Below are 24,770 nucleotides of genomic sequence, written 5' to 3'. Positions count from 1 at the left end.
TGCTGTTAAGTAGGTGGGAATGGCTTCTAATTAGCCAACAATCGCTGTGTATCCCAGTTTCCAAACTTTCCCTCCTCCCTCGGCCACCAGCTGCCAATCTGTTCAGGCTTTTTTTATTTTATTATTTTGGAGTTCATTGCTTACTGCAGCGCAAGAAGCCTTTGTTTAAGAAAGAGGGCTCCTAGGGTCTCAGCTGCTGGGGTACTGCTTGCTGCTTGCCATGAGTAGCAACTGTCAGTTTATTTTATCTCAATCTTTTCATCATTCTGCTGAAACTGGTCGAATGAAGCCACCTGAGAGACCCGAGCGCTGAGTACCTACAAGTCATTAGCCAATCTCTCCCTACATAACAAGTCAACTGTATAGTGCCTCGTATGCAGCTTCTTAACCCTCTGCCTTCCACTCCATGCTGCAACATCAGCTGACGTCAATCAAAACTTGGAACGATTGTTAGCCATATTCAGCCTATATGACTGCATATACTGTATGTGAGCAATACAAGATGAAGAATTTAAGCACAATAACTGTATAATAATACATTTTTGACACATGGGTACTACAGAATTAAACCAATAATAAATATATGAAACTTAAAGTTAAAAAGACAAAAAACAAAGCGAATTGTCATGCTAAAAATACTTTTTTTAAAAAAATATATAGGTGAAGACACATTGGCCCACATTTATTAAAGTGTTCGCACCAGTTTTCTGTCTGACTTGACTGCTTGCACATGTATTTATAAAATGTCTGCGCCAGTTTTGTTTTGCGGCTGCACGTGTCTGTCAAGATAGAAAACATGTGCCCCAAAATGGGTGTGTTAGTGCTTAGTAGGTCCGCACGCCACATTTCTGTCCGACGTGTGCCACAATTGTGTTTGCCCAACAATTTTGCTGCATAAACAAAGCACACACACAAAAAAAAATGCTGCACACTTCCAGATCAGTGCAGAGGGCGCCAGGTTCATGAAGAGTTTGTATGTTCTCTCCGTGTTTGCGTGGGTTTCCTCCGGGTTCTCCAGTTTCCTCCCACACTCCAAAACATACTAGTCGGTTAATTAGATTGTGAGCCCCATTGGGGACAGGGACCAATTTGGCAATCTAAGTGCAGCGCTGCATAATCTGTGTGCGCTATATAAATAAAGGGATTGTTGTTATTATAAAGTGCGTGCACCACAATTCATGCATCTGGGGCACCGTGAACACTACACAGGCAAACTGCATATAGTACAGTCTGCAGTACATACAAAAATTTGCACCATTCTTTTCTATTTCAGCATTATACCTAAAACATTGTTTCCTTTTTGGAAATTATAGTTAAAAAAATACCACTTGCTGACTTCATTAGTTTTTCAGACTGACAATGACCTCCACTATACATCTTTCCCTTAGGCCACAATTACATGTGGCGTATTGCATTTTTGAATGGATTGGCACCCTTTTTTTCTTTTGTATGTTGCGTTTTCAGAACACATTGGTTGATGTGCATTAATTGAATACTTCTCTTTATTCAGCTACAGTATTTTAAATGCAGAGGCTTGTTGGACTTGGGTTTTGATTGGATTTCTCTTTCTCCCGCCGCTGCTTAGCTGCTTTGTAACACAATGGAAAATTAGCAGACCAAAAGAAATGCAACTGACATAACATCAACTAAAGTCCCCAAATAATAAACAATTAGAAACATGTAATTCAAAGAGTGACAAAAATCTGATTTAAAAACGCAAAGGAAAAATGCAATCATATTGCCACGTATGACCGCGGCCTTAAAAACAACTAGGATGTAGAATTTAGGCAACTCATATACATGAGATAGACAAAAGTCCTGACACACATGCACAATCAGCCTGCCAAAAGTGCAGCTTAAATTAATGTAGGCAGATTGTAGTAGAGTTGGGAAGCCACATTCCTGTTAGGCATGTTACCTAATAGCTGCAGGATTTACCCCAGTGGTGATTTTGCAGCCATCATGCTAACTAATTTGCTGGGCATCCTAAATCTGCAGCAGAGAGGTGTTTCCACAATGATGAGGTAGCATGTGAGTAGCTAGGATTAGTAAGAAGTTTCCGGTTTGGCGCCAAAGGTTGGTGTCGACTTCAGCTATAACCTGCGCCAGTTTTTCTTTTTGTATTTTTTAATTCTTGATTGTGAGAAAGAAGATAAAGTCATAACATAAGCCAAAAACAGGCCTAACAGACCACATAATGAAAAAGATTCAGTAAAAAACTCTTCATCATGGCTAACGTACTATTGCTAATGTCGTATTTAAAATAAAATTGGAACCAATTAAAAACTACATTAGCAATAGTACATGTTAGCCATGATGAAGAGTTCTTTTACTCGAAACGGGTAACTGTTTGTGGCTACCACTATGTGCTGATCGATTTACTAAAGAAGCAAGAACTTTTCATAAAAAAAGTGCTGGGTCGTTTGAATCTTTTTCATTGTCTGCAAAAACCTCCAACCAGAGGGTGTATCCTTTTGCACTTTCAAGAGGACGGGGAGGATCACCAAATGCTCACAGGTGTAAGGATTTCCTTCAAAACACACTTGCCGCATGGACTTTTCTTTTGCGAACAGACCACATACTCGAGGTTGGTAGGCTAAGTGGCGAAGTAACATAATGGGGCTCATTTACTAAGGGTCGCGTTGTGCACTTTTGTCAGACTGTTCGCTTTTTCGGGGCTTGCACAGGTATTTAACAGGGGTTTGTGCTAGGATTGTGTCGCACGCGATCGGATTGTGGCGCGGCTGAGTTGGCTTCCATGCAACACAAATTAGGGGCCTGCTGTCGGACGATCCGACTGATTTGGACTGAGCGCGTGATTTAACTTTTAAATTGTGTCACAAGCCCAAGCACTTACATGCACCACAAAGAAGAAAGAGCGGCGAAGAGACACATGCAGGATATTGGGCGCACGATCTTAGTGAATCGCGGCAGAGTGCATTATACACTGAAATAGCACTTTCTGTGAACTCTGTGGACGGGGTAAGTAAATGTGCCCCAATGTGACTCCAAGCTGGGAAGCAAGTGAAGTGGCAAACCTCAAGTATGAAATAAATGGTCAAAAAGGGATATGCAGCAGAGCAGCTTGAGAAAAGAAAAGGAAGTAAAGGGCATGAAAGAGAAAGAAAAAAAAAGTGAGGGAAAGAGTAAGTAAGGCCACAGGGCTGGAACTGTATAGAAACAATAGCTTCATATAGGAGAGGTGTCAATAAAAGTGCATAAGGGGTTATAAGTTATTTGCTTCCTCTTATGACAAAATGTAAAAGTTTAATAATAATACAGTATTTTATATTAAAAATTGCAACCTAAAAGGTATCAAACTATAGGATTTCATAGTAATACAATAAGTTTATACAGTAAAAGTAAGCTAGACTACATGCAGGCGAGTGGCAGCTCAGCACCAGAACCGTGTAACGGTAAACATTTACTAATTATAAATAATTCTATATGAGCTAAAAGAGAAATGGTATAATAATCTTGCACTGATCTTGAGAATGTAGAAACCCTAAGCCCTTCTGTTTAATGCAAATGCCCACATTGTCCAATTTATCAGCAGGGGATTGCCTGGTGAAGCTGACACCATTTCCTGCAGTTTCATGTATACAAATTCGGGGGCATCACACGTGCATTCAGGATAGTCAGGAGTTATAAGCCATATGTATGGTTTTTCTATCCATAGAAAGACAATATTAATAAATGGATCATATGTTGCAATATTTCAATGTTTTAAGTACATACTTGATATTTAGTAGGTACAAATGTCATTGCCGCAAAAGTTTTATTTATAGCAATGAAAGTAAAGCAATAAACGATATTCTGGATTTTTAAAACAAATGAAGTCAAAGACTGATTTGGCGAGTTCTGTGCAGCGCTGCGGAATCTGTGTGTGCTATATAAATAAAGGAATTATTATTATTATCATTAAAGAATCTCCAGAATTTAATATGCTGTGACGACAAAGAATAGCTAAAAAGAAATAAATCATGTGTCTAGAATAACCAAAAGCTAACATTCACTTCTTGTTGTCAAGGCCTTGTCCTACGTGGAAGGTAAGTGGCAGTAAATTCCAGTAAAATAAAAATTCATTGTGAACTGTTCTCCGTGGATGACTTTCTGTATCATGTTTACAGCAGCGAATACACCGGCACCGGGGCTGCTGGACAAAGTTCATTGCTCTGGAGAAATACATTAGCATGCAGCTTCTTCCTAACAAATTCATCCCCTTCTATAAGCAGCTCGGCTCTGGCTGTAGTCAGATACCTTTGCTTCTTGTCACTGCACTGAATAGGGTTTGTATTTCTCCACACATACTTTTATGTCAGTAGTAAAGGTGGTGGGATCAGCTGTAGCTGCAGCTTGTGCATTTCATATGTAACATATCACTGGTCTAACACTAGAATCATAGTAATGTTTCTACCAGTAACCCACTACCATATGCAGTGCTCTTATTTTTTCCATTTCCCCAAAGTTAGAATTTGAAAACAGAGGAGCGTTAATGTTTTTATGAAATGTTATGTTTCAATCAAGTTAATAAACGCACATACGTACAAACAATAGCAATAGAGGATAACAATAATCCAAGGTAAAATGGTAACACAAAAACAAAGACCACCGGATGTAAAAGTATCACAGTCGTCACAATCTGAGCCCAACTAGTAATATAGGGTGGATGATGATTGCGACCTTAAAAGGTTACCCTAAGAACTATTTTAATCCAGGAGAGCAGATAGAGGGGAGACATTAAGAAGGTGTTAGCTGAAAGTTAACGCCCACCGCTCCCCCAAGTCCATTATCTAGTGGGCCCTATGAAGCTGGAGTATCTGGTTACAACCACTGTTTGTGCCAGATCAGTGAGTAGGAGATATACACATTATAACAAACTATCAGATGAGGGAAGGGGAAAAATATGAAGGAGGGAGGACTAACAGAAAGGAGAAAACAAGGAAAAGGAAGAAGAAAATGAAAGAAAGGGATGAGGGGATACTGTAGTTTCCTGCTCCTCCCCCTTCTTAAGAAATTGTAAATGTGGATCTGGGTTTTTAAAGAAATCTACCACAGATCCAGGCACTGTGACTGTGGAAATCTTCTTATATGTTTTATCCATGGCCTCCTTCCTTCTAAAATCAACTTTTAAAATGATGCTAATAAGCCAGAAGGACTACCTTAGCCCCTCTATTATCTGGCTTTACAGGCTGTTAGACTGTCTCACCCTCCCCCTGCTTCCTCAGCACTTATCCAGCATTTCCTGCTCGCCCTGCACAAGCACTGAAAGAGCAGGGGGAAGGTTAAGACAGTCTAAGAGCCTGTAGGAAATACTTAAATGGGTTGTCCATTTTCAGCAAATGATTTATTTGGTTTGTGTAGTGAGAAGTTATACAATTTTTCAACATACTTTCTGTATCAATTCCTCAAGGTTTTAAAGATCTGCTTGCTGTCCTCCAATAGAAAGCTTCACTGTATACTTCCAGTGCATAGAAATATGGACACACGCAAGCCGTTATTATCACAGAGAGTAATATGATCTGTGTGTTAATAACAGCTCATGCACCTGCAAATCCATCACAAATCCATCACAAGCATATTTCTATATTTCTAAGTAAACATAGAAGCTTTTTTTAGAGTGACAGCAAGCAGAGATCTAGAAAAACGTAAGGAATTGATACAGGAAGTATACCGGAAAACTCTTCCTTACACAAACAATATCAATTATTTGCTGAAGAGGAACAACCCCTACTTAAACTAATTCTACCATCAAAGTCAAACATAACAAACCAGGGACACTTACAAACTAGATCCATTATGCTAATGAGACAGAAGCGCTCGGGGGGGGGGGGGCGTTTACAGAGCCGCTTCACGCTGATGCTTCACAGGCTGTTACACTGTACAAGGAGCACTCTCCCCTCCAACTGTGAACTGAAACTTCCTCTGCTGCCATGAGATTACATCAGGCAGAGGGAGGGGGATAGTGCCAAAGAGCAGAGGGGTATTGGGAGACACTCTAAAGCCCTTGAAGCTGCAGCTCTGGAGGGGCACCCACTAGAGCCCTTCAGGCTCTTTAGCAGAATTTTAAAAGTTTATTTTAGCAAGATTGAGGCCATGGATAAAAAATATAAGAAGATTACCTCAGTCACGATGTCTGGATCTATGAGTACCGGTAAGTGTCAATGGTTTATCATGCTTGATTTTGATGGTACATTTCCTTTAATGTTCATAATCTACTATAAACACAAAAGAAAAACAATCCAATGATCGGAATGTCTATGTAAAAAAAAATCAAGTTTACATAATAAAATCATAATGGTTTTTTTTTCAATCCATGTTTTGTAAAATATTTACATGCTAGACAGAAAAGTGTCTGCTGGACGGCCCAAAAAGGAGATGGGTCACATTTTCCTTAATACTTTAAATCATCATTTAACTTATTTATGTGAATGTGATTTAGGAGCTTTATTAGTTCCCTATTCCTGCCTAATATAAATTCTATATCACTAGGATATTTAGGAAGCATCTCATTTATTTGCTCTAATAAAAAGAAAAGTTACCATCACCTGTAACCTTTACCCACCCGATCTGCGATTATGATTGAGTAATTACAAATTCTATTTTCAGCAAAATAGGCAACATGAAAAACTACTTTCCAATTTAGAAAACAGAACTGTCTAATAAAAGGTGTGCAGTATATCCCATGTATGTGATTAATATGTCAATGCAGCATTATTTATTAATTTGGTGGAGACATGGAATTTATGTCTGCAGTATTTTAAGAATGGTCTTATTTGGGAAGATATAGTGCTAGGGTGTAATGCATCCGTTGTCAAGTTCAGGCAGACTTCTACCTTTCTTATCATTTAACCAAGGAGATGAATGTTGGCTATAAATCGATGAGTTGGCCATTGCTACTGTGAAGAACGTACAGTACCAATTAACAAGTCATATGTATCACACGGAGCAATATGTCAGTGTATCTGGTGACAAATTATACCTAGTTGAAATCAAAGTTTGCTAATATTGTTATCAAAATTTTTAAAGTTAAGTAAAAGAGTGTTCAGTCTCTTAATAACTATATTGTTCCTCCAAAATCACACGAAAGCCATTGTCCCTGGAATTTGCTGTAAATACAATGTGTATTAGTGTTCTAAGACATAGACAGAGATTACTGATAAAGAGTAATTGCTATAGATAAATACTTAGATATTTCCTGTTTAGAATCAACATTGGCAAAAAAAAAAAAAATCAGTTCGAGCTAAATGTACTGATAAAAGGGAAAAAACTCTATTGTGTTTTATAACCAGTCTTACCGACATTTGCTGGGTCACTGAACATGTCACTTCTGTTCTTTTTCCATGCCAGCAGGTACTCCATGCTGACATAATCTGCAGCCTCTGTGTGCCTGCTCACTGCCAGCATCATCCTGTGTGCCTTTGCAATGCCAAAATGAACTTGTGCCTCTTCTATCAGTGGTATTTCACCGAAATTGACTGCAGTCACATAAGCCTGAGAAAAATACTGACATGCTTTCTCATAGTTCCCCTGAAAGAAAACCCACAATAAAGTCGTAGAATTAGTAACGTTCTTTATGTGAAAGACTCTAAGTTGCATTCTTTAAAATATGTCTGATGTATCTATGTAAAATAATTGCAAAGGTGAGAAACTGGGCGTATAGGTTAAATAATGTGAAAAATAGAATGAAAAAACTACAGACACACATGGAGTTTTTACACCACACGCCAATTAAGGCATTCTTCAGCTTCAACCACGTGTTTTTACCTTGTGTGGGGAGAGCGCAGATCCTCATTCCATTTTGAGGGCATCACACAGTACAAACAATACGTTCCAGCTCAAATCCCACAGGTCAAGAAGTTGATTAAAAACTTTTTGTTTATTCAGACTTCATTAAAAGACATATGAACACACCGCGGTTCCAACGCATTTCAGACGCGGTGTGTTCATATGTCTTTTAATGAAGCCTGAATAAAGAAAAAGTTTTTAATCAACTCCTTGACCTGTGGGATTTGAGCTGGAACGTATTGTTTGTACACATGGAGTTTTTGCAGATTTAGCTGCAGTCTTTTTGAGCCATAGCCAGGGCCTCTTGTAGGTCATACTTGAAGTCAAGGGGAACTGCCTTACATGGTGGCAAAAAAAGAGTGGTTTTCCTTATCCTATCCTGGAAAGCATATTTTCACTTATCTTAGAACTGCTAGAGTGATCTGGAAAAGGTGAATTAAGGCAGGGTTGTCCAGTGTATGTTCTCTCTGTATACTGCTTAATGTTTTAGTTTTCTTTTCCTCTGAGTTTGTAGAGTTTAGCTGCACTGACTCTATACACAGATTATGAAGGAAAAATTCAGAAATACGATACAACTTTTGATCCCCAATTCTTTTGTACATAGTGTCCTGGCAAATGTTACACACAGTTAGAGATTGGCTTAACTTTACAGATACAGAAATACACTTACATGTTGCTCGTTCCTTGGTTCCATACAAGCAGTTACAGTACATTGTCACACAGCACAATACAGGTTAACATGACCACATTACATTAAATATGGGGAAACAATTACGGTACAAAAGTACACCAGTCACAATAACAAATAGACACAGACTAGACAGACATGCATAGGGGTTACTACAGTAGGGGGTGACGGTGCGGCGCTAACAGTGTTGTGGTGAAACAGTTGTGTGCCGCTGTTGGTTTGACAGAAGAGACCCTGTCCATAACTCCAGTTTTGCCTAGTATCAGCGCCTTAGCTGTCTGGTGATGGCTACCACTGGAGCCTTGGTACACTGTTTCTCCTGACTTCGGTAAGGCACTGGCTGTGATACAGAAGCACACAAATGAAAAGTACTATAGGTATAGAAGCAAAGCCTTCATGTTGTATAGCACTGCTAGACTCTATCAAGCAGGCATCCCCATGTTTCATGATATTAAACCCGCTTGACAGGTGTGACAGCCTGATGGCACTTTGAATCTGGTAATGTTTCATTGGTAGATACTCGCAGCATCTATATTAGATTCATTAACAAACTTTACTTGTCCACTATCATTTGTCTGTGTGATTTTTTTACATTTTAAGAGTAAAATATTTATTTAGAAAGTGTTACAGAATGTAGTTGCTGCTTATTGTTGTATATTGTAACTCATTGTTACTACTTACATGTACTATGTGCCGCATTGGGGTCCTTGGGAGTGTTCTGGTTTGGAAACCTATTTTTAGATGTTTTTAACTATGTATGTTGGTGTAAAAATAAAATATTTTTTCTCTATAAACATCTGCTTTTTACTTAGTGTATGTTTCATCTTTTGGATGTGTCTATATGATCTAGAATACTTTTGTCCCCTTTTTTTGGCTTAGAGACTAATGTTACCAACATATTGATGGTGTCCCACTTTTGCACGTCAGATAGCACAAGAAAAACCCCGATAAGCAATGAAACTCCATTAATAAGGTATTTGGGAACATATAAAGTCTGATAATCCGTCACTTATTTCCATCACAGAACTGCAATATACTACTGCTCAAAACCTAGTCTATGACATTGCCCGAGTCACAGGTAGTGGCTGTGGGAAATTTGGTGATTGTAAATGTGACGGTGCAGATTCCTTTAGTGGACATATACACACAGACACTCAGCTTTATATATTAGATAAAGGATGGCTATTTTTATTCCATGAATATGCATTCCTATGTGTAACCTATTATTTTGTGCTTTCACTCTACAAGCGAACTTTATGAATGTTTTGATCATTGTCTGATTGTTGATGCATAAAGAGAATTTTATCGTAGACACTATGAAGACTATGGATAAAGGATAAAAAGATAACATAACATCTGATTAGACTGTAATGTCTACATGGCAAATTCTGATATGGTCGAAAACCTATGCCAATATTCTTCATATGAGCACAGCCTAATAATAATATATTTGCAGTCATCATGTCCTATCACACCTGTTTGTAAACATGTAAGTTGGTTACATATTTTCAGGTAAAATAAATGGGAATGATATAATAAGATATAAAATGAAATGGTACTGCATTGTGCACGTTATTTAAAGGTCTGTCACATTGAGCTGTCTGCAGGGGGCTGCTCATGTATACCGAGGCTATAATTTGTTAGAGTCTCCAGCCCTGGCTTACTTAATGAGATTTTCCTTTTTATCTATTTATATCAAAAGATTTTTTTTCCCCACTGGTCACTTTAATAGACTTGAGAACAGCAAGAAATGGTGAAATAACTTAGCTTCTATAAAGATCCATATTATACACCATATGTCACAAACTTTAGCTGCCTCTGCTTTCACTTGAGTTTTAAACCTCACAGGTCCTCCCCCATACTGTGTCAAAAGTCAGCCTTGGATCATGATCCTGAAATCTTCCCTAGTTGGGATCTGCAGTAGCGAGCAGGATGCCATCAGCACGGGCTAATCTTGCGATAATCACAACTGGCAATTAGCACAGTCTAACCAGCTGTCAGCCAGCAGACCGCAAAGAGTGACTCTTCCATTTAAACCAACAGGAGAGCAGTGTGAGCACTTTTTTTCAAAGACATTCTTTCCTCCTGGGAATTAAATGACACAAAGAAGTCACCAATACTACTACTTCTACAGCACAAATGGCAGGCAGCTGCACACGGTGCACTAGCTCTCAGCATGTTCATAGCCTACAAAATACACTCACTATCTGGATTTATCAAAATGCATTGAGTTCATGTTATTACTGCAATAGGGTGATATAAAGAATCATGATAATATCCATAAAAAGACATAAAAATAATAAGAAACATGCATAATACATAATCTATTTTATAATATGTAATTTTTAAGGATGTAGATTAATGTGGTGTTAAATATATAGTTTATTCTCTTAGTAAGTTTGATTACTCTCCTCTCACTCATTCAAGCTCAACCAATTCCATTTCCAAACCTGTAAATAATATTCCATGTGGGGTCTGACCTGTGATTTGTACAATGGCAAAACCATGTGCTCATCTGTAATATTATACTATCTGCCTAGAAAAATATAGGGTGGTGCAGCGCTGTGATATGTTGAATAATAAATCCAGGTGTGGGTGCAAGCCTCAGCCAACCCGACTTCAGGGTAAGCAAACAGTAATCCAAGAAAACAGAAGACAAGGCAGCACTCCTGTGGCATTAAAGGTGTTTTTTTTATTCACCCAGAGTGAAAGGTGTGACGTTTCAGCCCCATAATGGAGCTATTTTCAAGCAAAAATAGCTCCATTGTGGGTCTGAAATGTCGCACTTTTCATTCTGGGTGAATGAAAAACACATTTGATGCCACAGGGATGCTGCCTCGTTTTCTATTTTCTTGGAATATTATCTGCCTATGTATTAATTACTTTACAGAGCTTAGTATCATCTGCAAATATTAATTCTATATATATATATAATTATACTTTGTAAACCCTATATGAAGTCATGAACCCCTTCCCTACTATTATGGTGTGTGTCTGGTGCGGCTCTCCATAGCCGGTAAGTCTTTGCTGCAATTTTGGTGACGATCGGCGATCCCCGTGACGTCATCGGGGAGCGGTGATCGGTCGCCATGACAGCCTCAGGTCTTCCGAAGATTTGCACATTTCAATGAATGAGGTAGAAAGTCCCCATATGCTGCCATACTGTAGTATGGCAGTATATGGTAGGATCTATCAGACAACCAAGGTTAAAAGTACCCTAGGTAGTCTGAAAAATAGTGAAGGTAAAAATAAAAAAAAGTTAAAAAAATATTATAATAAAAAATCCTAAAAATTCAAATCACCCCCATTTCCCTAGAACTGATATAAATAAACAGTAAAAATCATAAACACATTAGCTATCGCCGCATCCAAAAATGCCCAATCTATCAAAATATAATAACCTTTTTTCACTGCGTATAACCCCATAACGGAAAATATTGGCCAAAGCCAAAAATGGCACTTTTTTGCCATTTTGAAAATGATAAAAAATTCTATAAAAATTGATCAAAAGTCACACAAAATGACATGACCTACAGCTCCATATACCAAAGTATGAAAAAGTTATTAGCTCCAGAATTTGGCAAAATAAAAAAAAAATCCCAGTGATCGTACCGACCCAAAGAATAAAGAAGACATGTCATTTTAGGCTTACAGTGAAAGCCGTAAACCCAAGCCCACAAGAAAATGCTGCAATTGCGGTTTTTCACCATTTTCACTGCATTTGGAATTTTGTTCCTGCTTCTTAGTACACGGCATGGAATATTCAATACCATCACTATGAAGTGCAATTTCTTACGCAGAAAACAAGCTGTCACACAGCTGTTTACATGTAAAAAAAAAGTTATAGATTTGTGAAGGTGGGGAGTGAAAAATGGAAATTGAAAAACAAAAAAGGTCCAGGTCATTAAGGGGTTAAAAAAATATATCAGAAATATAATTTACAAAGAATTCATTACTCACTCGTGCATTAAAAATGTCTCCAAGGCAAATACAAGTCTCTGCAAGACTCTGGCTTAAATTGCTAGTTTTGGCAACTTCTATGAAATTTTCCAAATATTCGATGCTTTCAACAATTTTTCCCTGGCTAGAAAAAAAAAGAGAATTTTTTTTGTAGTTACAAAATACTATAAATACTTTAAAGAAGCACAGTAGACAGTAGAATATACACAAGCTACAGTATCAATAAGATGCAATATGCAGCAAAAGCAGGGTGACAGAGTTGAAGCAGGGTGACAGGATAAAGAAAGTGTACTTACCCTGCACTGCCTCCAGGTTTGATTGTTGTGGTCCTGTCTCAATCTTTTAATACTGACAGCTTGGTTGGAAGTTTATTATTGCATGGCATTTTTATTAAATTGTTTCTCTTGATTTCCCTTTTTTATGTCCCATTGTCTTCTGAAACATATCTAAATCTTAGGCCCCTTCCACACTTGCGTTGCAGATCACGTCAGAGTCTGATCAGGGTGCGATCAGGGTTTGGTCAGTGAAAAACTGACATTTTGCATCAGAGTGCAATCAGTTTTCAGTCAGAGTTTGTTCAGTGTCTCAGTTTTTCACGCGCATTTTCAATGCAATTTCAATGCGTTTTTCATGCGCAGATAATGCACGTGAAATGGACTCAGGGCTGAGCTCTATCTTTTCTATGGCAATTGATGCGTGAAAAACGCATTGCACTTGTATTGGACTTGCAAGTGTCTCAGAGTGCAAAGCCTTTTTGATGCGTCTCCATAAACTTGTATGGTGCGTTTTTCATGCGCGTGACTTGCAAAAGTAGAGCATGTCGAGATTTAAACGTGCGTTAAAAAAACGTGCGTGTGTGCGTTAAAAAAAAATACAAGTGTGAAAAAGCCCACTGATTACAATGGGTCAGAGTGCAATGCAAGTTCTGCGCATCAAAAGCACGCACAGAACGTGTGTGAAAAACGCAAGTGTGGAAGGGGCCTTATTGTTTGACATCAATAAGCAAATTATTAGGGGAAATTAAAACTAAGAAGTAAACTGTGTAGGTGTGATGAAAGTAAGAGATTTGACCAACAAGTCAAATTTGACCAAACGGTGGTGCTCAGGGAAACTTAGTGGGGGAGATTTATTATTGCTTCTATTCCAGTTTTCTGGTGTAGAAGCAGTGAAAGAATTGCAAATGGGGCAGAGATGGGGCGTGGAGCGGTGCATTTGGAAAAACCTGGAAATGAAAGTTTGTTTTTACACAAAGCTGTGCCTGGTTGGACCTGGTGTAGTTTTGCCCGGTGCCCACACTGCCTCCTAAGCCTCTTGATGCATCTGGCAGGACGCAGGGGAGCGTGGCGGTTATCATACCCCGCCACATGAACGCTGGCGTATGATAAATCTCAACCAGTGTTCGTATTTGATATTAACCACTATTTAGCTTGTTGCACGTTCCTGATAATGCAGCTGACTGCGATCGGTCATAGTGAGCCCAACTCCGTAATTAGGTGTTATTGCCAGGGAAAGAAGAATGCTTGAAAAAAATGACTAATCTCAAAGGGTCCTGAAGGTGCTCAACAGATAAAAGCCACATTTATTACACTTCTCTGACCTTACTGATCAAAGAAGTCCTCACAATTATTTCAATATTCCTCAATAGGGCATTTTTCAAGGAGTTGTCTAATCTACATAATCCCTTTAATATGCTACTTAATTTAACCCATAATGATCTCAATGTCACAAGAATGGCTAAAACACCTGTGTTAAAAAATTAGCCTTTTGCTTTTAATCCTTTCAGATAAAACTAAGGCTGAAGAGAAAATCATAATCTGCAGCACATTCTATGTAACAAGTGTCTAACTGCTTTGCACAGTATTGCTATCTTAGCAAACACAAGCTCGAGGTAAGAAAAGCTAACATGATTTTATAAGAGAGCAGGAAAGGATTTACTCAGGACGAGAGCAGGGTTACAATGTCAGACAAATATCAATTCCTCATCTCCCAGTCCTCTGCATATAGTACACAGGTGCATCCTGGAGAGCGTATTATGGGTTATAATCACCAAATTCATTCAACCAGACCTCAGAGAGTTAAAACATACATTTCTGAGAAGCTGTAGTACTTGGTCCGAAGGAAAAGAAAGAAAATTCACATGATATTTATCTACCAAGGTGATTCCAGTTTCCAGATGGGCAAATGGTACTTTAAACACCCATATCCCCTGACAACTGTCCAATTATGTATATCACACTTGGCCTACTGTTTGCTGTAGAAGTAATCAATAAAGGATGTGGTTGAGTGAACATAGGTTTTGGTTGAACCAATGCATGAAAACTTAATCATTTACTCAGAATGGAGAAATCAAATAGAACAGGGATGAAACTACCACAAAGGGGATTCTTGATGGTACTATAAGTTTAGAGGCTGGAGATGAAAGCATTAAGGTAAATGGAATCAGTGAGAAGGGAAATGTGTAAAACTAAATAGCTTTCTCTTAATTTAAAGAACTAATCTGAATGACACTGTCCGCAATTTTGAAAAAGTAACCATCGCTGGTTATCATCATACATCACTGGACAAGCCAATTTATTGGGAAAATCAAATCTAATGCAAAAATGTGAAAATATTGTAATATTGCACATTTCTGACACACACAAAGCTTTTGAAACGGAACAGCAAAAAAAAAAAAATTGTCAGAAACTTGATAATATTATTTGTTTCTGTAAAGTTATAAAAGCAAATTGACAACTGTATTGGTATTTAAAAAAATATAAAAGTAAATAAAAATAAAACTATAAAATGATGCCACTATAAAGGTGACATTTGCTAATAATATAGCTCTGACTATGTTAGTGGAAAGCAATATTAGAATTTTTTTTCCCAAAGTTATAAACAGAAACACATGTCAGATTTCAGAAATGGGGCCCAGTAGGAGCGGGGTGATTGTTGCTGCAGGGGGCTAAAATTGAGTACAACTTGAGATAAAATTTAAAAAAACACGTTTAAAAATTCAGCCACACAATTATTTATTAATTGACAATTGATTTATTAATTGCTTTAAAAACAAATTACCGTACCATATACTGGAGTATAAACCAACCAAAGTATAAGCCGAGGTACCTAATTTTAACACAAAAAACTTGGAAAACCTATTGACCTGAATATTAGCCTAGGGGGGGGAAATGCATTTGTCACTGCCTCCAGCCTGTATATAGCCAGCAAGCACATGCCCCACCAGTATATAGCCAGCCAGCCCCTGCTCCCAGTATATAGCCAGCCCCCTGCTCCCCAGTATATAGCCTGACAGCCCCGCCCCACACTATATAGCTAGCAGCCACTGCCTCCCCTGTATACAGCCTGCTAACCCCTGCCCCCCCATTGTACAGCCAGCCACTGTCCCCCAGTATACAGCCAGCCCCGTCCCCCAGTATACAGCCAGCCCTTGCCCCCAGTACAAAGCCAACCCATACCCACCAGTGTATAGCCTACCAGCCCCTGCCGTCAGTACACAGCCAGCCCCTACCCCCCCCCCAGTTTACAGCATGCCAGCCCCTGCCCCCCCCCAGTATATAGCCTGCCCATCCCCCAAATATATAGCGAGCAACACCCTGCCCCGAGTAGGCCAAGCCTATAATAAAAATTTACACTGTACTCGCCTTTCTGATGCCCCCTGCAGGTCCTCTTCTTGCTTCAGGTGCTCTGGCTCTGTCTTCAGGTTCTCTGGGTCCTCTTTGGCTTTTTCTGGCTCCTCTTCAGGTCACCGTCCGCAACCAGCACACACAATGTCACCCGTTTGCTGGCGCCATTGTTTGTGCACTGCCAGCATCGCAAGGGGACCCGAAGAGGAGCCGGAGGATCACATAGAGGAGGCGGAAAAAACCTTTGTGTGTATAGCAGTCTTGAATATGTTCATGTGTGAATGTATGCAGCAAGAAGAGCTGTATATGCAAATGAATAAATATAGCAGAGATGAGTGAGTACATGGATGTTGCAGAGCTGTGTGTGCTCTGCTAGTGTGTGACTATCATGGAATTTTTAAGTGTTGAAGGGGTATTCCAGTAATATGGAGGCCTGATAGAAAAACCCATGATATTATAAATTCTGTTCTAAAGTATGTGGAGTTATCACCAAGATGGCTGCCACTTGAAACTACAAGTCCCAAGTTCATAGTCCTTTAGTTCATAGTAATTCCTCCTCCCTCTTATGCTCTGCTCTCAGTGATGATGTAACAGACAGTCCTGCTCTGTTACCATAGTAATGATGTGTAACTGCCACCACCAAAACACTGCACTGCAACTAACTAACTACAGCCAAACTAGTGGTGATCACATGACCTGCCCAGGCAGGTGCAGGACATGTGATGTGGACATGTGACCAGCAGCCATCTTCTGTCACGTGTCTTCTCCGCGGAGAAAATTAACAGACTAATTAAAGGCCAGTAGCATTTTAATTCTTCATTACATTGTATGTCAACAGCATTTTTCTGCTAAGGGGAGCAACATTTTAAATAAAAACGAATTACATATAAGCTTATATTTTATGGACCCATTTGTATATGAATTATGCTGATTCCTGGAATACCCCTTTTAATATATTTTATATTTTTTGGATAAGTAAATCTGGGGTGAGTCTTATAGTGAGGTGCCTCTCTTGGTCCAAAAAATATGGTTGCTTATTCTATATGGAACAATATTAAATGAAAACTAAGCTAAAGCCCTCTTAATATTTTTATTGCTGTAATGTATATGCAGCTGTACTAACAATGTATAAAAAACATATCTATAAAAATATAGGAAAAATGTAAGAGCACAGGACACGAAACGCTTTGATGCTGTCTCACTCTGCCCTTTTAAACTGTATTTGTTTCAAATAATTTAGACTGAAAGGGTCACTCAAGAAGGGCAGTGCTGAAGACGTAAAGAGCCAGTAAATGGGAAGTGACAGATCTCTAGCAATTCAAGTCATTCACAGTTGAACAAATTGGCAGTGACGGCAAGACATTCGAGTGCTAACTTACCTTTCCAGAGCTTTTGCCATTGCTTCGTATGCTTTTCCTAGCCCAACGTTATCTCCAAACTCTTTAGAGATTTCCATGTAAGTAGTAAGTGACTGGGGAAAATAATACACAAGAGAATGACACTTCCAAATGAAAGGTAAACTTCTTATAGAAAGTAGTATTTTATTAAATGTTACAGTATATGCATTGCAATGTTGTGTTTTATTTACTTGTCTTAATTTCTTAGTATTATTGTGAAATTAAAAATTAAATACAAACTATTGGTATTCTGTAAAATTGATCACAGTTATCTCACTTTACACCACTGTAAAGAGTAGATGAAGGGTCGGAATTACTTTGAGAATGACCACAATACTGTTTTTTTTTTACTTAACAATGTGTATGTACCAAAATATGCAAGTGGACTATCTATGTCTCTCCAAAGAGGTTTTATTAACAACAGCAGTAGCTCCTCAAATCTCTTGCTAACTGTATTGTGTTGACATATTCTAACTGGTCACTTACCATATTTTATAGAAAATGAATTGGTCACTATAAACAGAAAGTCATTTTACATTTTATGCTGCCACAACTTCCTCATAGATTGTTGGCCTTCACTTATTTCATTTTCCATATTTAGTTTGATTCTCTATTATGTCTGTTTGTACCTGTACATAAGCCTTTTTATTTGTCAAGTTTTGCTGAATTTGTTGATATAGTTATTATGTGAATATAACTTATTTTTACTGTATAAAGTGTAACAAATGTTTCACCAAAATGACATAAATGAATAGTGCAGATGATAATAGTAAACGTTTTAATATTTGATATTGCATGTTTTTCCTCTGCCTTTCTTCCTTATTTAAGCAGACTGTTTACATCAACTTTCTGTCCTGTATCCACTGACAGCTGAGATATAAAGTAAGCTTATAAAGTGTCTAAAGAGACAGTCTTATGATAGCCTCATCTTTCAGAAAGCTGAATCATCAAGGGGCAATATTCTCTAGGTATGGAAAGAGTTAATCATTAGCCTCGGTATTCAGTAGATGGACCTCGGAAAGCTTTCAGATATACTGCTCACTGCTGAAGAAAGGAGCAGAAAAATGGCACAGAGAAGATGTTTTTCCTGATAATGTATATTACAATTTTACTATCACCTCTTTTATTAATATCTGAAAAAAAGCTTATGTCTTTTTTATGGTTTAAAAATGGTTTAGTTACGTTTTAAGTACTATTTAATTGTAAGTGTTCAATATTGTCTTCTTTTTAACATTTCAGAGTGAAGATCAATTCATGACTCTATTAAGAGTAACCAAGGGTAATTACCTACTAAGCTAATGATTATCACTTCACTCCTCTTAAAGGAGAGGCCCAGGTGAAATATTTGTTATGATGTATCTTTGTCTTAAACTAATCGGACTAATCGTTTCAGTATCACTGACCTGATGCCAGATCATGCTGCTTCCAATCGGTTGCTCTCACATAAAGTGCATTTCAGTTCAGGTGGCTGAACAGTGGGGCACATTTACTTACCCGGTCCTGTCACGATCCAGCGGTGTGTTCTCCGTCGAAGATTCGGGTCTTCCGCCAATTCACTAAGGTATTGCGCCCGATGTCCACCAGGTGTCGCTGCAGCGCTGAAGTCTGTCGGAGTTCGCCAGAGTTCACCATCCTATCCTGGGTGCAGGTAAACGTGTGTCAAGCGATACATTTTTTAAAAAAAATTCTGCGTTTTTTTCCGAATCCGTTGGGTTTACCGACGGCCATGCCCCCGATTTCCACCGCATGCATGCCGGCACCGATGCGCCACAATCCGATCGTGTGCGCAATTTGGCGCTAACCGGTAATTTTTGGGAAACCCGACGAAAAAGAGCGATTCGGGCCCTTAGTAAATGACCCCCAGTGGGTCATTTGACACAAGTAACATCTGAGTGCGTGAGTGCATAGCTTAGAGAACATTTCAAAATCATATTTGTGCAGTCATGTCCTTTTTCCATGGGCAAGCCCTCCTTCACTTTTTTTAAAAAAGATGTGAAAACTGGATGACATACAGATATACAATTACAGACGAAAAACTAAAAATGTTTAAACATAGGCAATGGATATAGCTGTGTGAATAAAACCTTAGAGTGCTTCTGCTGCAGTTACACCTCCAGAGAAAGATTTAGACAATCATCTGGAACATTACTCAAAGCGATCCCAAGCTAATGCCTTCTGACATGCGCTGCTGAAATGGGCTGAGCAGCATGCTGAGACACTGCAACGGAGGAATATGAAGCCGGAGGTAGCAGTCTGCAGTCATTTATGCTACACACACTTGTATACACTAATAGTTGTAATGCCCTCTTATATATAAACAATATAAGATTTCCTAACTAATGTATATAATGGATGTGAAGCTGTCGGTAAATTAGCATAATTTACCAGAAGCTCGCAAAAACCCAGGCATATCTGATAAAGTGTGTCTTAATGAATTCCCATTTGTTAATGTTATTACTTTAAGATACAGAGAAACCACTCTCTCCACCTGCACCACCAGGTTAATATAATCTGGCGTAAGCATGTTATTCTGCAAAACGAAAAAAGTTCCAGACTGTGTTAACTTGTACAATAAAATTAAACATATTAAAAATACTGCTATTTTTTTTACTAAAAATAATAGAATTACTACCAAAATCTGTGCTTAGGCTGGATACAGAGAAGTGCATGCAGTCTGCTAAATATGGATCTAAGGTTATGCAATTTGTTGCCCTACGACTAGGAATAGATGCAGGGAGACAACAGTACTATAAGGATATCAAGGGCAGGTAATGACATTTTATGATGCAGGAGACAGGGTCCAGGAGAAGTGTTCGTTCAGGGAAATCTGAAGCTGAACCTTCTCCATACAAGTTTGGTGACTGATGCATTAAACAGTAGGTATACAACACTGATACCTAAGATTGGCTCTGGCACTGTACATGGGTTGGAAAAGTGCTGCTTTTATGCATGCGCAGCCATATTGGATGAGATCATCCACACCATGACCCCATCATTTACTATCTGTTTGTATAAGAGCCGGGAGCTTCTCCTGGATTCAGTGACAGGGTCAACTACAGGTGCACCAAATTATCAATATTGCTGCATACTGTAAGAATAATTATAATCATAAAAACTTCTCAAGATGCCTGGATCTTTGAGCAAGTGTCCCCGTTTATTATGACTGATTTTAACCCCTTGCCCCACCAGGACGTACAGGAATGTAACGGCTTGGTTGTGAATACTGCATCCTGTGATCGGAAGTGATGGTCCATCACGACGTCTTTATGAGACCCCTGGACTTGTCATTGTGCAAAAAAAGTCATATACTGCTATACTGTAGTATGGCAGTATATGGTAGGATCAATCAGACAACCTAAGGTTAAAGCACCCTAGGGTAGGGTCTAAAAATACTAAAAAAAAAGAAAACTTAAAGTTCTAGTCACCCATATTCAAAAACTCAGGGGCGTAACTACAGTGGTAGTAGCCATAGCAGCTGCTATGGGGCCTGCAGCGTCAGCGTTATCCGACCAAACACACTACACTACATACATATGCTGCACATTGTACAGCATAATATGTAAATAACATATATGTGATGTATTTATGCTGTATCTGTGATGTGTATATACTGTATGTTCATAAGGTGTATGGTGTGTATATATGCTGTACATTTGTTTATGGCACTGTATGTGTGTGTATACACTCTATATGTGCGCATGAGAGAATAAATGTGTGATTTTCACCTGCATGTGTGAGTATACAAAAATGTTTATGTTTTAAGTGGGAAGGGGACCCCATTCAGAAGCCTACTATGAGGCCCTGCCTCTACAAGTTATAGCTCTGCTAAAACTGATCTACAAAAAAAAACATTAACATGTTAGGTATCACCGTGTCCCAAAAGTTTGGATCATTTTGCGACACATAAAATTTTAGGTGTATAAAAAGCTATCAAAAGATCATACAGTCCCCAAAATGGTATCAATGTAAACGTCATCACATCCCGCAAAAAATTACTCCTTACACAACTCCATACACTGATGTTTGAACAAATTATTAGCCTCAGAATATGGCAAAATGAAAACATTTTTGTACAAAAGATTTACATTTTTTAAAACTAACACCTAATAAAACCTGTATAAATAATGACCCAAAGAATAAAGGAGAAGTGCCATTTGGAACGTTTGATAAAAGCCGTAACAACAGGTCCCAAAAGAATATGGTGCAAATGTGCTTTTTCATCAATTTCACTGCATTGGAATTATTTCCGAGCTTCCCAGTATGTGGCTTGGAATATTGAATACCATCAGTAGGACAAACAATTTTTAAGCAAAAATACAAGCCAAAACACAGCTTTCTACGCAGAAATTTTTTTTTATGGATTTCTGAAAGATGGGAGTGAAAAATTGAAACACAAAAAACGAAAAAGGGCTGTATCCTTAATGGGTCCCATTGAACTCTTAATATAAATTGATCAAATTATCCTACACTGGTAATGTCAGCTTGTGTAGGTGTCCTCGTCTTAAGAAGACGACCCCTAGTTACAAACGAACCTCTGGATGTTGGTAACTTACTGTACTTTAGTCCTAGGCTACAATGATCGGCTGTAATAGTTATCAAAGGTGTCTGCAATCAGGCATTATTTAATCCTGGTTCTTACGACAACCCCACATTTTTAAAATCCAATTGTCACAGAGACAAAAAAAATTGGTTGGAGCTACAATTATAAGATATATAGTTCCAATGTACATACAAACTCAATTTAGGAATAAACCTACTATCTCGTATGTAACCCCGGGACTTTCTGTGCTGCAAAAAATTACACCTTACCCAGCTCCGTACATCTGAGTGTAGAAAGGGGGTTTACATTTTTTAGAAGTATTAAAACATAATAAAAAGTATAAACATTTGGTATCTATGTGATCATATTGACCCACAGAATGAAGGGAACGTGTTATTTGTAAGCGGTAGGAAAATGTCGCAAAACCTTTACTGCATTAGGAAATTTGTTTCCAGCTTTCCAGTACATTGAATAGCATATAAAATGTCAACTCTAGGAAATACAATTTGTCCCAAACGAAAACAAGCACATGCACATCAACGTTTAAGAGCAAATTAAAGGCCCAAACATTTGAAAGAAGGGGGTAAAAAAAACTAAACAGCAAAACACAGAAAAGGGCTTTGGCATTAAAGGGTCAGTTTAGCTTGCTTAGCCATTTGAAATAAATGTGTTTTCGACCCACAAGTTATATAATAGCATAAATATGCCTGTTTACATGTGTTGGGTTTTATTTTATTCAACATTACCATTACAATGGATTCCCATACATTCTGTTATTAGAAAGGGGAAAGCTTTAGATACTTGGGTGTGAAGTTTCAACAAATTCAACATTACCATTACAATTATTCTGATTTCATTTGGTCCACTCCTCACCACATTTCTGACCTCCCATAACATACATAAAGTTAAAATATTTCAGATACATTTAGAAGTACAACCAATGCTTCAAAGAGTCTATCGCAAGGCTTTCTTTGCCACTGGGCATTTTTATGGTCGAACTCCCCACCAATAAAATGTAATTATCTCTGAAACTGAAACGTTCCCATGAGGAGAACGGCTAATGCAATATACCACATAAAGCCCTACTATAGTTCACTGCAGTAACACAAAATGTTCCGCTACTTGTTCACTGCCGAACTATATGCTAATTCACTTATCATACCAGGCCAATCTGAATAATATAATCATACTATTAATGACCGCACTTCACTGCGTATGTGGAATCTGGTACCCTATCTGCTGTACTCCACTGCATCAAAAGATTATGTGTGCTATAAGTAGGTCACATCTTGTGCATTACCTTGATCAAAATTTCAGCTAACTTCCTCAAAGAAGCTAATGAGGTTATTATGGCATGACCTATCCCACACACAACCTAGCTGGTGATCATTAATATTACTGTACTTTCACACATAAAATGCTCAGTGTATGGGGCTCACTACACAACTCATTCATAAAATACCCAGGCAGTTTCATGCAAACTGTTCAAAATAAAATGTCTTTGTTGTTCATAGGAAGCATGACATTTTCAAAACCAATATGGATGCTATGGACAACGAGGACAATTTGTACATTTTCAAAAACCTAGTCTTAAAGGAGTTGTAAAATATGGGGTCTGGGGGTATTTAAAAACTGTATATGTGTATATACTCACCCATCTCCAGTGCTCTGGTACAGTGTGGTTTGGATCATGTGCTTGGATATACAGTGTATGTGTGTATATATATATATACAGGCAGTCCCCGGGTTACATACAAGATAGGGTCTGTAGGTTTGTTCTTAAGTTGAATTTGTATGTAAGTCGGAACTAGGGGTCATATGTAAGTCGAGTGTTCTTAAGTAGGGGACCGCATGTATATATATATGTTCAGTGGTGACGTGGCGTTGACAGCCATGCACCCAGCAGCAGTACTGTGCCAGTCACTATGACATCATCGATGTGCCGATGCCTATAAACAGAGGCCAGCACAGTGTAGAACCTTAAAGGGGTGTATGAAGGTTGTTATTTTATCTACATCCTCCTCCACCCTGATCCCCAACAACCCGTTTAAAACAAGAAAGACTATTACACTGTTAGGGAACAATAAACTTTATGAAAATATTATCTTATCTCATTTTTGGAGCCAGTTTGTAGAGCTTTCGCACTGAATTCTCTACTAGTAAAATACTGGACACAGTCTAGACCAGTCAAATCTATTCACAATAAATGCTTTTGGCCTTGCCACACTGAGGTTTATGAAACCAAGATATCAGGGAGTATCTAAAAATATAAATAGAACAAAGGCATATTCACTTCTTAGACAAAAAAGAAAAAATAGGAGAAGAATAAGCTTCTGGTTCCACCCCTAGGGGTTCAATTCAGCTATACCTGTTAGCAAAAGGTGTCAAAATCACAATAAGAAAAATTATGATTTCTCCTCCCCATAAATCTCTGCATACAGAGGCTTTTTGGGATAACATAATGGGGGAAATTTATCACATCAGTGCAGAGTTAGACTGCAAAGTCTTATCCTGTGCCAGATTTATCACTGTGTCTGATGCTGGATGATGAATCTAACACAGTATAAGACTGTGGGATGATACTTTAGACCAGCGGTTCTCAACCTGTGGGTCGGGACCCCAGCGGTGGTCGAATGACCAAAACCGGGGGTCGCCTAAAGCCATCGGAGCCGCAATTTTACTGTGTTTTTACTGCGAGTTGCATGGTTTGGGGTCACCACAGCATGAGGAACTGTATTGCGGGGTCACAGCATTAGAAAGGTTGAGAACCACTG

At 38.5% G+C, this 24,770-nt stretch overlaps 1 protein-coding gene across 4 annotated transcripts in view; it reads right to left on the bottom strand.

The window, feature by feature from the left end:
- TTC29 (tetratricopeptide repeat domain 29) overlaps positions 1 to 24,770 on the bottom strand; it is a 157,661-nt gene that overhangs the window by 21,879 nt on the left and 111,012 nt on the right. For all 4 annotated transcript variants that reach the window (XM_072121677.1, XM_072121704.1, XM_072121686.1 and 1 more), the window contains 3 exons: positions 17,439 to 17,530; positions 12,437 to 12,560; positions 7,299 to 7,530 (listed from right to left, as the gene is read on the bottom strand). In XM_072121677.1, coding sequence (XP_071977778.1) covers positions 7,299 to 7,530; positions 12,437 to 12,560; positions 17,439 to 17,530 — 448 coding nt within the window. The remainder of the gene's footprint in view (positions 1 to 7,298; positions 7,531 to 12,436; positions 12,561 to 17,438; positions 17,531 to 24,770) is intronic.

The sequence above is a fragment of the Engystomops pustulosus genome, chromosome 1 (assembly GCF_040894005.1).
Source record: "Engystomops pustulosus chromosome 1, aEngPut4.maternal, whole genome shotgun sequence".
In the NCBI taxonomy this organism is placed as follows: Eukaryota; Metazoa; Chordata; class Amphibia; order Anura; family Leptodactylidae; genus Engystomops; species Engystomops pustulosus.
This window is presented reverse-complemented; position numbering and strand designations above follow the sequence as displayed.